Source organism: Barbus barbus, assembly GCF_936440315.1.
Source record: "Barbus barbus genome assembly, chromosome: 47".
Classification (NCBI taxonomy): Eukaryota; Metazoa; Chordata; class Actinopteri; order Cypriniformes; family Cyprinidae; genus Barbus; species Barbus barbus.
Genome location: NC_136725.1, coordinates 17,357,224 through 17,370,187, shown reverse-complemented (window position 1 = coordinate 17,370,187; position 12,964 = coordinate 17,357,224). Strand labels below are relative to the sequence as shown.

Below are 12,964 nucleotides of genomic sequence, written 5' to 3'. Positions count from 1 at the left end.
GGCCTCCATACTTCCTGGTTGTATTGTGAATTTCTTTTCTTTCTTTTTTTTATTTGTTTTCATAAAAAAAAACACTTTTTCTTTACATTGTTTTACTAAGCCATCTTATTTTTAACCCTTCTCGTTCAACCATTGTTCTGCTAAAAGTGTAAGATGTGCATGTGGCATTCCTTCAGTAGAAGTTAAACTCAACCACGATGCTTTAAAACGATGATCACAGCAAAAGTAATTTTGTAGAAATGTGAAGCATATTATTTTCTAAAAGCACTTACATTCATTCTGTTGTGTAGCTACCATTTGAGCTGTAAAATTGTTCTCATCTTTTTTTCGGAACCGAGGCATTATTGAGGCATTATTTCTAAAAGTGCATGCATAACTTATACAGAAAAGGTTAGTAAGCAACTTGTTTCCACACTAAAATGGGTTTGCATGGCTAATAATAAAGATTCTATTTTGCCTTTGTCTGTACAAATAATGTGCTGCCCTCTAGTGTTCAAATGCTTCCTATTGAGGAGGTAAACTGTCTACAGATCTTCATCTGACAGATATGACAAATGCATTGGATCAATTGAGCAATGTCCGGATTGACGGGAAAGATTTGCTCACCGCAGAAAACAACACATAAACCTGCTGATGTGTTCAGATGAAGCCTAACTGGCCTGCTGCCATAACAGGCAGGATGATAGACATGTTGTCACTAACACTCAACACATTCACTGTCAACGTCAGTCAGCACGTTTGGTGTGAGTCAGGGATTTCCATGATTCATGTCTGTGGATGAAATAAGAGGAAGACAATCAATCCGTCCCCTCCTATCTCTCACCCTCATCCTTGTTTGTGTAGTCAGATTGGACACACCTGCAGGTCTCCCCGTGAAAGCCCCCGCGCACCATCAGTCGCCACGGGGCTGCAGGAAAGAGACCAAGGGGGATTTTCTCTCTCTCTCTATGGGTAGTGCTTGCACTTCCTTCCTGTGAGGTCATAAATCTGTCCCCAAGCACATGCTAAATGGTCTAATATTAACAGTGTTTAGATTGATCTACTCTGAGGATGGCCCTCACCTGAGGGTCCCACTCATATTTCAAAAACTATATTCAAACATTTACCTCCATTATTCCTCACTGGTAAAAGGATCTTTACAAATCCACCCGAACAAGCAAGTCCCTCAACTTTTCCATCAGAACTTGACTGAATTATTATTTAACAAGAAAAATGGACAATCCATGACTGCCTCAGAATTAAATAAATAAATAAAACATCACACTTAATGTTTTAAAATATATTACAAAAAATAATAATACAATTACAAGTTGCAGTGATACATAGCTAGAAATATAAAAAAAATAATAATATAAAAATACTTTATTTGTATTTTTTCCTCTATTTTAGCGACAACAAACTTCTTTGTTTTTATCAATTTAGCATTTTTTATTTATTTTAGCAATTATATTGATGCATGTTCTATATTATAAAAAAATAATATTTAAAAAAATAATAATAATAATAATTATGCTTTTCAACTTTCCCCCCTGTTTTAGCTTGCACTAACTCTTAGCAAGCTTGGAAGCTTTGTATTTTAGCACTTTTCATGTTACATGCTTACAATCGATTTGTATATTCCTCATTTTTCAAGTTGCTTTAGATTAAAGTATATGCTTAATGAATAAAATTTAAATGTGAAAACACGAGGAAATTTAAGATTGAAAATAATATTATTCATTACATTTATGCAATATGGTGTTAATCATTCTGAATGAAGTTTAAATTATTGATTTAATGATTACTAAAAATGCTAACATTCTAATGTGCACATATACTCATTGAGACTAAAGCATGAATGGGATTCCTGCTAACCTTTGCTATGTCAGATATTTTTACAACCTGTTATGAAAAGAATGAGCCGTTCACACAAGATCAAAGCTCCATTTTTCAGAAATTAGTAGAAGGAAACAGACTTTGTGTTTGCATGCACACAAACACATAATGCACTTAATTGCTACCTACATAAACAGAAATATTCTCTAAATGCTTTGGCATGAAGACGAGTCAGCATGTTACTATTTCGCATATTTTATTACAAAGGTGAAATGCAAACATCTGAGAATTTTTTTACAAACTTTCATTGTCCTCTTTTTACTAATGCAATACTTTTGCAAATCACATATAATTTGCTCATTACATATAAATTTATCTTAATGCAATAAAGTCTATTTGTAATCGCATTCAAAATATGTACAATGTTACCAAACGGTAACCAGAAATGCACTTGTTTACAGGTGTTGGCAGTGATTTTTCTCAGTTCTCTCAGTCTCAGGATTCCTGGTGCATGAGTGTGTATCACAGTGTGTTATAACAGTGCTGAGGCCCAGCGTCCTGTAGGTACCCCATGTGCCAGGACAGAGGGGCCGTCTGCAGTGGTTCCCCATAATTGTCCATATGATTTTGGCCACAAGAGCCCCAAACTCCTGGCTGATATGCTCCAACATCACCTATCCGTCCATACCTGGATGAGCTTGCCATATCGCTAGAAGGGTAAACCTGGGCGTCAGGAGAGAAACACGGGTAATGAGGGGACGGCGGACAAGCAGGGCTGCTGAAAGTGTGTTGCTCTGAGGACAGTCTGTGCAAGGGGTTTTGTATATGATGGCTGAGCGGCTGGTGCCAGGATAGGAAGCTCTGGGATTCAAGGCACACAGGAGGCGATGGCGACGGCTCCTGCCACAAGCTACCTGGCTGACCGTGACACTCAAGGTGGCTGCAGGACTTCCCCACACTTGCTGGTGGGTTGTTAGTGAGGAAGACTGACAAAGCCGAGATCCGATTGATAGCCCTCTGGAGCGTGGCGATCTTCGACAGGCGCTTTCCGCTCAGGTCATGATGCAGAGCCACCCGGAGCGCGTTGAAGGCCTGGTTATAATCCATGATGCGTTTCCTCTCTCTCACATTGGCCGCCACTCTTCGTGCTTTGGAGCGCACCGGCCTGCTGCGTTTCTTGCTCTGTCTATCTTCAGGCTCGCTTAGGGCGCTGTTGGGGTAACAACTCGTCGAGCTGCTGCCGTCGCTGCTGTCCAGCTCCTCAGACCCTTGAAGACTCCCATCCGGTTCCTCCTCGGAGAACTCGGAGCTGGTGAAGCTGCCTCTGCTCGCCATGGAGAAGCCGTAGACTGTTTCCAGTGTCATCGATCTCCTGTGCTGAGAGTCTGGATGGCACTTTCTCACACGACCTGCGATTAACTGTGATGTTTCTCAACAGGTCGGGCCGCTCTTTAAAGCAGCTCGTTTTGGAGTCACATGGTACAGTCACCTATGAGAAATGCTGGTGTTTATGAGCTCCCCAAGGCAAATTCAGCTACTCCCTCCCCAGACACGCCTTCTGCTGCGAGATCCACATATAGGCCATGAATAGTGAGTAAAACAGAAACAGACAAATAAAAACACAGACTCTGAGTATGTGTTAGATTTGTATGTCTCATAAGCTGTGGAAAAATGAAAACATTACATCACAACATCATTTACCATCATCAGAGATAAGGAATGAGCTTTTGGGATCTTTGGCCCGGACAGAGAAAGTACAGGCACAGATGTAAACCAATAACTGGCATCTCTTGAACCATATGATTATAGACTTCTTCACTTTTCTTTTTTCTTTTTTTTAACCACCTGGGCCCAAAGCTTTTATTGGATGTGTAATGTCAGGGGTAATATCATATAAATTATATAATTATATTATTAAATTTTAATTTTTATGTTTACTATATAAATAGAGTTGGTTTATTTTAATGCATTTTTTATGTGTATGATTGTTTATATGTATATACTGTAATTCATATATGCAGCATTATATATATGTGTGTGTCTTATTCCATACTTTTGACTAATATAGTGTATGCATGTGTGTGTGTGTGTGTGTGTGTATATGTATATGTATATGTATATGTATATATATATATATATATATATAATAAATGCATGTTAAAATACTTTATATGTAATGCACATTGCATTTGTTGTCAATTTTATGACACTTAATTTTAAAAAGGTTAAAAAAAGATTAAGAATGATTTCAGCACTTTGTGTCGGTGATAATGGCTGAACTTGTGCTAGTCTTCAAGGGCAGTGTCTCATAGTAGATTCCTGCTGTGTCTTGTGATTAATCACACAGGTAGTTCAATCTAAATTTGTCTGTTAGTGCTCATGACAAATTGTACATTTATCAAATAACTAGTATTTTGTGGATTTCCTCTCATGTGTGACGGACTTGCGATCCATTATTTACATTTGTCCACAGATACAATTATCATTTCCAGCAATGCGATCTCGGCACTGTGTTGGTGCTGGGCCTTGTGGGCGTATAATTTTAGTGTCTTTGTAACAAACAATAAATCAAGCCCAAACAGCACCTTAGGATAAGAACAGAAAGACACTCGGACTTCAAAGCCCGCAAAAAGAGAGCAGGTATTTGACAATTATAACATGGCGTCAGTAGCACACCCTACACACTGTGTTTAGCACTGACAGGGGAGCACATACTTTTGTTTGGTTTGTTTTTGACAGATTGCAAGATGGTCATGTTTCAGGTTGTGCAACGGGGAATCTGTTCTGTATCTCTATGTATCTTTGTCCTTTCACTGCCCGCAGCCTGATCATGTCCTGCTTCATCATGCTCTCTAATCTGAAGAACAACAGCTGCTGTAAGTCAATAGTTCAGTGCTAAAGCATTGCTGACAGCTCTTCATACCAAGGATAGCTGTCATCCTCTCAGTCTGTTGTGTAATGTCTCAAAAAATGTGCTTTCTCTTGTGATTATTTGGTCTTAATAATGATAATTGATAAATGAATCACTTTGGGGCATTTGGCCTGCCCTGTGTGCTGGGTTAGTTTAGACAGAATGAGAGGTCAGGCCTCTTCCTCTGCTTCTCTTTTATGGAGGCTGTCTAGGCAGATTGACACCATACCCTAAAACAATTGCGCAGTTGGACAGTTTACAGTGAGAGTGCTGTTACTTTGAGACTGTTTGTCTTTTCAACCATGAGAAAAGAAGTTAATTTTGCATGGATCATATTGAGTGTGAGCATAATTTATCGTTAATAACTGAAAGGAAATGCAGGAAATTGTGCTCTAGAATTATGAGAGCAAATACTAAATAAAATGTCAATATGATTATGATTACATTTAAAAATAAGTAAAAAAGTCTTGATGAATCTGTATTTTTTATGTATATTTTTATTTGCCAGATAAAATACAGATTGGAAATAATAGACATAAAAGACGTTTTTAAATGCAACAAAATTGTATAATGATAATAAATTAAATAAAACAAACTTTTATATTTGCACACACATTATACATTGAAAAGATTTGGTGTAGAAACAGTTTTCACTCAGAAATTGCAAAGAAATAGCAAGTAACATTAAATGTGAAATTTTGAAGCTGAAATACTGAAATAGTATTTTCTTGTGAAACATGCTCAAATAATATTTGTAAAAAAAAATCAAAGTTGTAAATAAAACAATCAATTTATCAAAAAAAAAAAAAAAATATTGAATCCGTGTTTTGTGCGAGTATTTCCATTATGGCTAACTGTGTTTTTAGCTATAATGGCTTTCAAAGATTTATTTTTTGATATGAATTGATTAGCATAGTTTTGCTTGTTCTGATTTCTGTTCTGGTTTGAGGTGCAACTTTTAATTTACGCATTAGCAACAAGTTAGCCATGGAAATTCAAAATAAATATTTTTACAGTCGTTTTTATTGAATAATCAGTCTCAGGAAGAGATCAGCACTCCTCTCTGCAGTCTGTGATTTATGAGGGGCCCCTGAGAGATTTATGGCCTCCCAGAGAGAGCATGAAATCTGCACCTCGGACCGTCCAAATCTCTCCCTTCTGACAGATGACAAGACACTAGCAATTAACAGCCGCCAAGAATAAATCAAAGCCTTTACTGCTCGTCCTGTGACGCCCTTAAAGGAATAACCGTTTTCAAAGTAAGGGGAACCTTCCTAACTGCACTTTCCTGAGATTTGTAAATCTCTGGCCTGAGACTCTGTAATGAACGGTTGTTACCTGAGTCTTATTAGAGGTCTGTAGAAAGCGTTATAGATATTTATTTCCTGAGGGACTGTTAACGTAATGAGTGAGCACAGTTCTGTCCACTAACCTTGGCTTTGCACTGGTATGTTAATGCATGTTTGCAGCACTTCCAGAGGAATTTTCACACCCCTATAAAAGTTACTCACTCAGAAAAGGATTTCCTTCTTCCTTTTGAAAAAAATAAATAAATCTGAAATTAAATCTATTTGTCTGCTCACTGTAAAAACATAATTTAGTTGTAATTAATTGTGAATTTGAGTGAATTTGATATCCTCCACCATATGCATGTGTATATGTGTTTTACTGGTATATAATAAATTCACACACACACACACACACACACACACACACACACACACACACACACACACACACACATTCAGTATTACTTATTAGAAACACTTAATAACATGATCATCATCAGAAACTCTAAGACACATCTTAATAGGGTAAATTAGCTTACTATAACAATAAGAATTCATTTCCATACTGCTTCAGTCGGGTCAGATGGGTAATAAGAAATTTTGCTGATATTGAAGAAAAATAAGGACATTCAGTAAAGAGACCCATGAGAGTAATTTTATACTGTATTCATATTGTGTTACTGTGGGAAAAAGTGAGGTGACTCGCGCTCCTGCAGAGAGTGTTAATGTGTGCCATTCTTCAGGCTTAATAGCCTCCATCCAACTTAAGTCATCACATTTCCCACTCTCTCTGCCGAGGTGAGAGTCCTGTGACTCAAGCGCAAACACGTATTGTCTATGTGTGGACTGACTCAAGAAAGTGTGTGGAAATTATCATTTGAGAGGAAGATTGAACCATTATCTGTCTATATAGGGAGTCACCGTACATGCAGCACGTAGGCCTGCCTCTTAAAAGTTGTGCATGTTATTCAATATGAAATGCCTGCAGGGAGTGCTTGCTCACACGTATCTACAGTATGCTGACAGCATAACAATGGTTTACAAGAGTTTATCATCAAGGTGGTAAAGCTGTGACACATTTGTGTTTGGTAGTAACACAACATAAACAATACAATATACTGTGATTCTCCTATTTAACAGCATAGTTTCTTACTTTCGGACTATTTTAAATGACCCGGGAGAAAACATTTTATTAACAATGCATTAATGAAATGTACTAATTTGGTGTTTTATGTTAACCTTGTGGTCTGTGGTCAGTAAGCTAATTATACAGGGTCATGACAGAAAGAGTGTATTAGAGATATTTATGTTTATGTCTTCAGACGGGTTCCCACGCCGCTTAAAGACTATTATAGACAAATCCTCTGAAGCAACCTTTACCTTTAAAGAAAATAAATGAATAAAATAAATATTAAAAGTAAAATAAAGTGCATATCACCTCTCTTGACGCTCATGCATGATTTCTATGATGGTAGCACCACCTGGTGGCGAAATATTGAGGAGCCTGATAATAGACCATATTTACCAACCTATGGCTTCACACATAAACTAACTAAGAGAATGCTGCGCATGCGCAAAATAGGAGTTGAGCGTTTTTTTTTTTTTTTTTTTTTTTATTATTATGACACTATCAGAGATAAACAGATAAACATTAGAACATGAACATGAGAATATAAAGACATGTGAACATATGGGGGATACAATGAAAAAATAAATAAAATAACTAAAAAAGTAAAAAAAAAAAAGAAAAAAGAAAAAACTAAATAAATTACAAATAAAATAAAATAATTTAAATAACTAAATTTGTATACAGTCATACACAGTTATACAAATATTTTACAACCATAAAAATTATAACTTATTTATCAATTGGGGAGCTAGGCTTAAGTCAACCGTGACCTTTTCAACGTCATTGCGTATGACGTGACGTCGCGAACGCGCATCACAGTACAGAGCAAGGCGAGCATTTGTGCTTATAAAACTTAAACTTTTTTATTTATTTTTGAAATGACCGATCGTTTCGCTAGATAAGACCCTTATTCATCGTCTGGTATCGTTTAAAGCCCTTTGAAGCTGCACTGAAACTGTCATTTGGACCTTGAACCGTTTGGGTCCCAATGAAGTCCATTTTATGGAGAAATGTTTTCATCAAAAACCTTAATTTCTTTTCGACTGAAGAAAGAAAGTCATGGACATCTTGGATGACATGGGGGTGAGTAAATTATCAGCAAAAGTTTTTTTAAAAGTGAACTAATTCTTTAACCCCCCAAATATCACTGGGTCAGTTTAGTTTTATTACTAGGCTCCTTGACACACGTGTCCGAAAAAGGTCTTCTGTGATTGAAAGTTCGGCTCGCGCAAAGAACGCCAAATGAAGTCCTGTGATGACAAAACTGCTCAAAGTCAGAATGAAGAAACACGCTATACGATTAAAAAGAAGTGCGAACCATAAAATAAACTACTGTAAATGTTTTAGAATAGTAAGTGCTACTAGTAACATTTAAACGAACACTCTGGATTCCCAGCGGTTTCCGGTATGTTTAGTTATAATAAATTACAAAAACAAAAATATTTTTCATTATTCTTGTATTTCACACAATGAAAAGCTAAATATGATCCCCTCTTATCAACTTTTAGCACTTTATCTGTCATAACAGGAGAGGGCGCTGTAATATCTGAGCCCGGATATGACGACATTCAATTAAAATAAGCACATAGAGCAAGCATAGAGATCTTATTTCTATCAGAGAATTGGGCACCAGACCCAGCGCTGACTTTTTTTTTTTGACGTATATAAATGAGGTGTTTTTGAGACTTTTTCTTGTTTTATGAGCCGAAGTAGCCTAAAGTCTATGGATTTGCCGTTTTGTCTGTTTTTAAGATATGCACTTTGTGTTATTGCAGTAGGTTTTATATTATTTTATTTGAGCCATCTTCTATGCAGCTACTGTTTTGTTAACATTAATGCATTACACCAGGGGACTGTTTTAAGACCAGAGACCACTGCTAAATATAATATGACAGTATTGCAATTCCAGCCAGGCTTAAGCCTTAAGCCTACCATATTTACTCAATTCATATACTTTTACCTCATGGTTATATTGCCAGTAAAATAAGTATATACAAATAAATACATGAAGATAGATTTGATCATTATTCATATCTTATTCATTCCATTTTAATTTTGCTTCTTAATAATGTATATTTTTTGATGAAACTATAAAGCACTGTAACAATAATTATATTAAAATTAAGCTGTTTTTTTTTTTTCTTCTTCTTCCAGCATCATTCTGCTTTTGCTTCAGACTGATGGTGATCCTGATGACCCTGCAATTCTGAGTAGTCCAGCACCTTTATTCTTGTGCAATTTTTGAAGGTAACACTAGGCTATATTTGTAAATGATATGGGGCCATTTCAGCTGTTGTGTCTGCTGATTTGCTGAAACCTATGAAATATGAGCAAGTATTTTCTCTCTAGGTTTGTTTCAAGGTGCTATTTGATGTTAATCTACTCTTTAAAAGCTCATTCCGACATCATAATTACTCTGCATATCTCCTGCGCTTCGTGTTATTTCTGTATCCACTGAAACGCATTCCCACTGATGACGGCAGATTTGAGATGCCCTGCTGGAACCTTCTTTCAGAGATCAAATATAATGGTCTGAAATGAGCTGGAACAGATGGACTCAGGTCTATTTTTGGAGGGTGATGCAAGAGAATCTGACGGGTGCTTAGAAGTTTACGTTGCAATCTTGGTTATTTTCCAGACCATTTTAGTGTCAGAATTAATTATGTTTGATGCGTTATTGTCTAATCATTCAGGAAGTAGGTTTTTAGCAGATGCTTTTTAGCAAAATAAAGTACACACACACACACATATACACTCACCTAAAGGATTATTAGGAACACCATACTAATACTGTGTTTGACCCCCTTTCGCCTTCAGAACTGCCTTAATTCTACGTGGCATTGATTCAACAAGGTGCTGAAAGCATTCTTTAGAAATGTTGGCCCATATTGATAGGATAGCATCTTGCAGTTGATGGAGATTTGTGGGATGCACATCCAGGGCACGAAGCTCCCGTTCCACCACATCCCAAAGATGCTCTATTGGGTTGAGATCTGGTGACTGTGGGGGCCATTTTAGTACAGTGAACTCATTGTCATGTTCAAGAAACCAATTTGAAATGATTCGAGCTTTGTGACATGGTGCATTATCCTGCTGGAAGTAGCCATCAGAGGATGGGTACATGGTGGTCATAAAGGGATGGACATGGTCAGAAACAATGCTCAGGTAGGCCGTGGCATTTAAACGATGCCCAATTGGCACTAAGGGGCCTAAAGTGTGCCAAGAAAACATCCCCCACACCATTACACCACCACCAGCAGCCTGCACAGTGGTAACAAGGCATGATGGATCCATGTTCTCATTCTGTTTACGCCAAATTCTGACTCTACCATCTGAATGTCTCAACAGAAATCAAGACTCATCAGACCAGGCAACATTTTTCCAGTCTTCAACCGTCCAATTTTGGTGAGCTTGTGCAAATTGTAGCCTCTTTTTCCTATTTGTAGTGGAGATGAGTGGTACCCGGTGGGGTCTTCTGCTGTTGTAGCCCATCCGCCTCAAGGTTGTGCCTGTTGTGGCTTCACAAATGCTTTGCTGCATACCTCGGTTGTAACGAGTGGTTATTTCAGTCAAAGTTGCTCTTCTATCAGCTTGAATCAGTCGTCCCATTCTCCTCTGACCTCTAGCATCAACAAGGCATTTTCGCCCACAGGACTGCCGCATACTGGATGTTTTTCCCTTTTCACACCATTCTTTGTAAACCCTAGAAATAGTTGTGCGTGAAAATCCCAGTAACTGAGCAGATTGTGAAATACTCAGACCGGCCCGTCTGACACCAACAACCATGCCACGCTCAAAATTGCTTAAATCACCTTTCTTTCCCATTCTGACATTCAGTTTGGAGTTCAGGAGATTGTCTTGACCAGGACCACACCCCTAAATGCATTGAAGCAACTGCCATGTGATTGGTTGATTAGATAATTGCATTAATGAGAAATTGAACAGGTGTTCCTAATAATCCTTTAGGTGAGTGTGTATATATATATATATACACATATACAGTGGTGTGAAAAAGTGTTGGCCCCCTTCCTGATTTTTTTTTTTTTGTGCATGTTTGTCACACTTTAGTTTCAGATCATCAAACAAATTTAAATATTAATCAAAGATAACACAAGTAAACACAACATGCAGTTTTTAAATGAAGTTTTTTATTATGAAGGGAAAACAAAATCCAAACCCACATGGCCCTGTGTGAAAAAGTGTTACCCCCCCTGTTAAAACATAACTGTGGTTTATTACACCTGAGTTCAGTTTCTCTAGCCACACCCAGGCCTGATTACTGCCACACCTGTTCGCAATCAAGAAATCACTTAAATAGGACCTGCCTGACAAAGTGAAGTAGACCAAAAGATCATCAAAAGCTACACATCATGTTGAGATCCAAAGAAATTCAGGAACAAATGAGAAAAAAAGTAATCGAGATCTATCAGTCTGGAAAAGGTTATAAAGCCATTTCTAAAGCTTTGGGACTCCAGCGAACCACAGTGAGAGCCATTATCCACAAATGGAGAAAACATGGAACAGTGGTGAACCTTCCCAGGAGTGGCCAGCCGACCAAAATGACCCCAAGAACGCAGCGACGACTCATCCAAGAGGTCACAAAAGACCCCACAACAACATCTAAAGAACTGCAGGCCTCACTTGCCTCAGTTAAGGTCAGTGTTCATGACTCCACCATAAGAAAGAGACTTAGAAGTTTATGTTGCAATCTTGGTTACTTTCCAGACCATTTTAGTGTCAGAATTAATTATGTTTGATGCGCTATGGTCTAATAATTCAGGAAGTAGGGTTTTAGCAGATGCTTTTTAGCATCTATATATACATGCATACATACAGGGCAAAAATTGCCTGCATGGCAGAGTTTCAAGACGAAAACCGCTGCTGAGCAAAAAGAACAAAGGCTCGTCTCAGTTTTGCCAGAAAACATCTTGATGATCCCCAAGACTTTTGGGAAAATACTCTGTGGACTGACGAGACAAAAGTTGAACTTTTTGGAAGGTGTGTCCCATTACATCTGGCGTAAAAGTAACACGGCATTTCAGAAAAAGAACATCATACCAACCGTAAAATATGGTGGTGGTAGTGTGATGGTCTGGGGCTGTTTTGCTGCTTCAGGACCTGGAAGACTTGCTGTGATAAATCGAACCATGAATTCAGCTGTCTATCAAAAAATCCTGAAGCACAATGTCTGGCCATCTGTTCGTGACCTCTAGCTGAAGCGAACTTGGTTTCTGCAGCAGGACAATGATCCAAAACACACCAGCAAATCCACCTCTGAATGGCTGAAGAAAAACAAAATGAAGACTTTGGAGTGGCCTAGTCAAAGTCCTGACCTGAATCCTATTGAGATGCTGTGGCATGACCTTAATAAGGCGGTTCATGCTCTCAAACCCTCCAATGTGGCTGAATTACAACAATTCTGCCAAGATGAGTGGGCCAAAATTCCTCCACAGCGCTGTAACAGACTCATTGCAAGTTATTGCAAACGCTTGATTGCAGTTGTTGCTGCTAAGGGTGGCCCAACCAGTTATTAGGTTTAGGGCCATGTGGGTTTGGATTTTGTTTTCCTTTCATAATAAACTTCATTCAAAAACTGCATGTGTTTACTTGTGTTATCTTTGTCATCACCAAACACCAATGACTTGTACATAAGGGTACTGTCATTTTAGACACGTCCAAAACTGTTGCAACAGAGATGGAAATGCATTTTGTTGCCACAGTTTTGTTAGTGCCTTTTTCTGTTCTAAAGAAGGGTGCGTCCCAACACCTTTGTCCTTATAGAGTCTATACAAGTCATTGGTGTTTGGTGATGAGTTTTTG

General features: G+C 38.0%; 1 protein-coding gene across 1 annotated transcript; it reads right to left on the bottom strand.

Annotated features, from left to right (window-relative positions):
- Positions 1-2,337: 2,337 nt before the first annotated feature.
- Positions 2,338-3,150, bottom strand: LOC306866232 (class A basic helix-loop-helix protein 9-like; the record flags this gene model as incomplete). Its single annotated transcript, XM_079411335.1, has 1 exon — positions 2,338-3,150. One exon carries the CDS (start codon positions 3,148-3,150, stop codon positions 2,338-2,340), a length of 813 nt encoding a protein of 270 aa, XP_079267461.1.
- Positions 3,151-12,964: the final 9,814 nt, after the last annotated feature.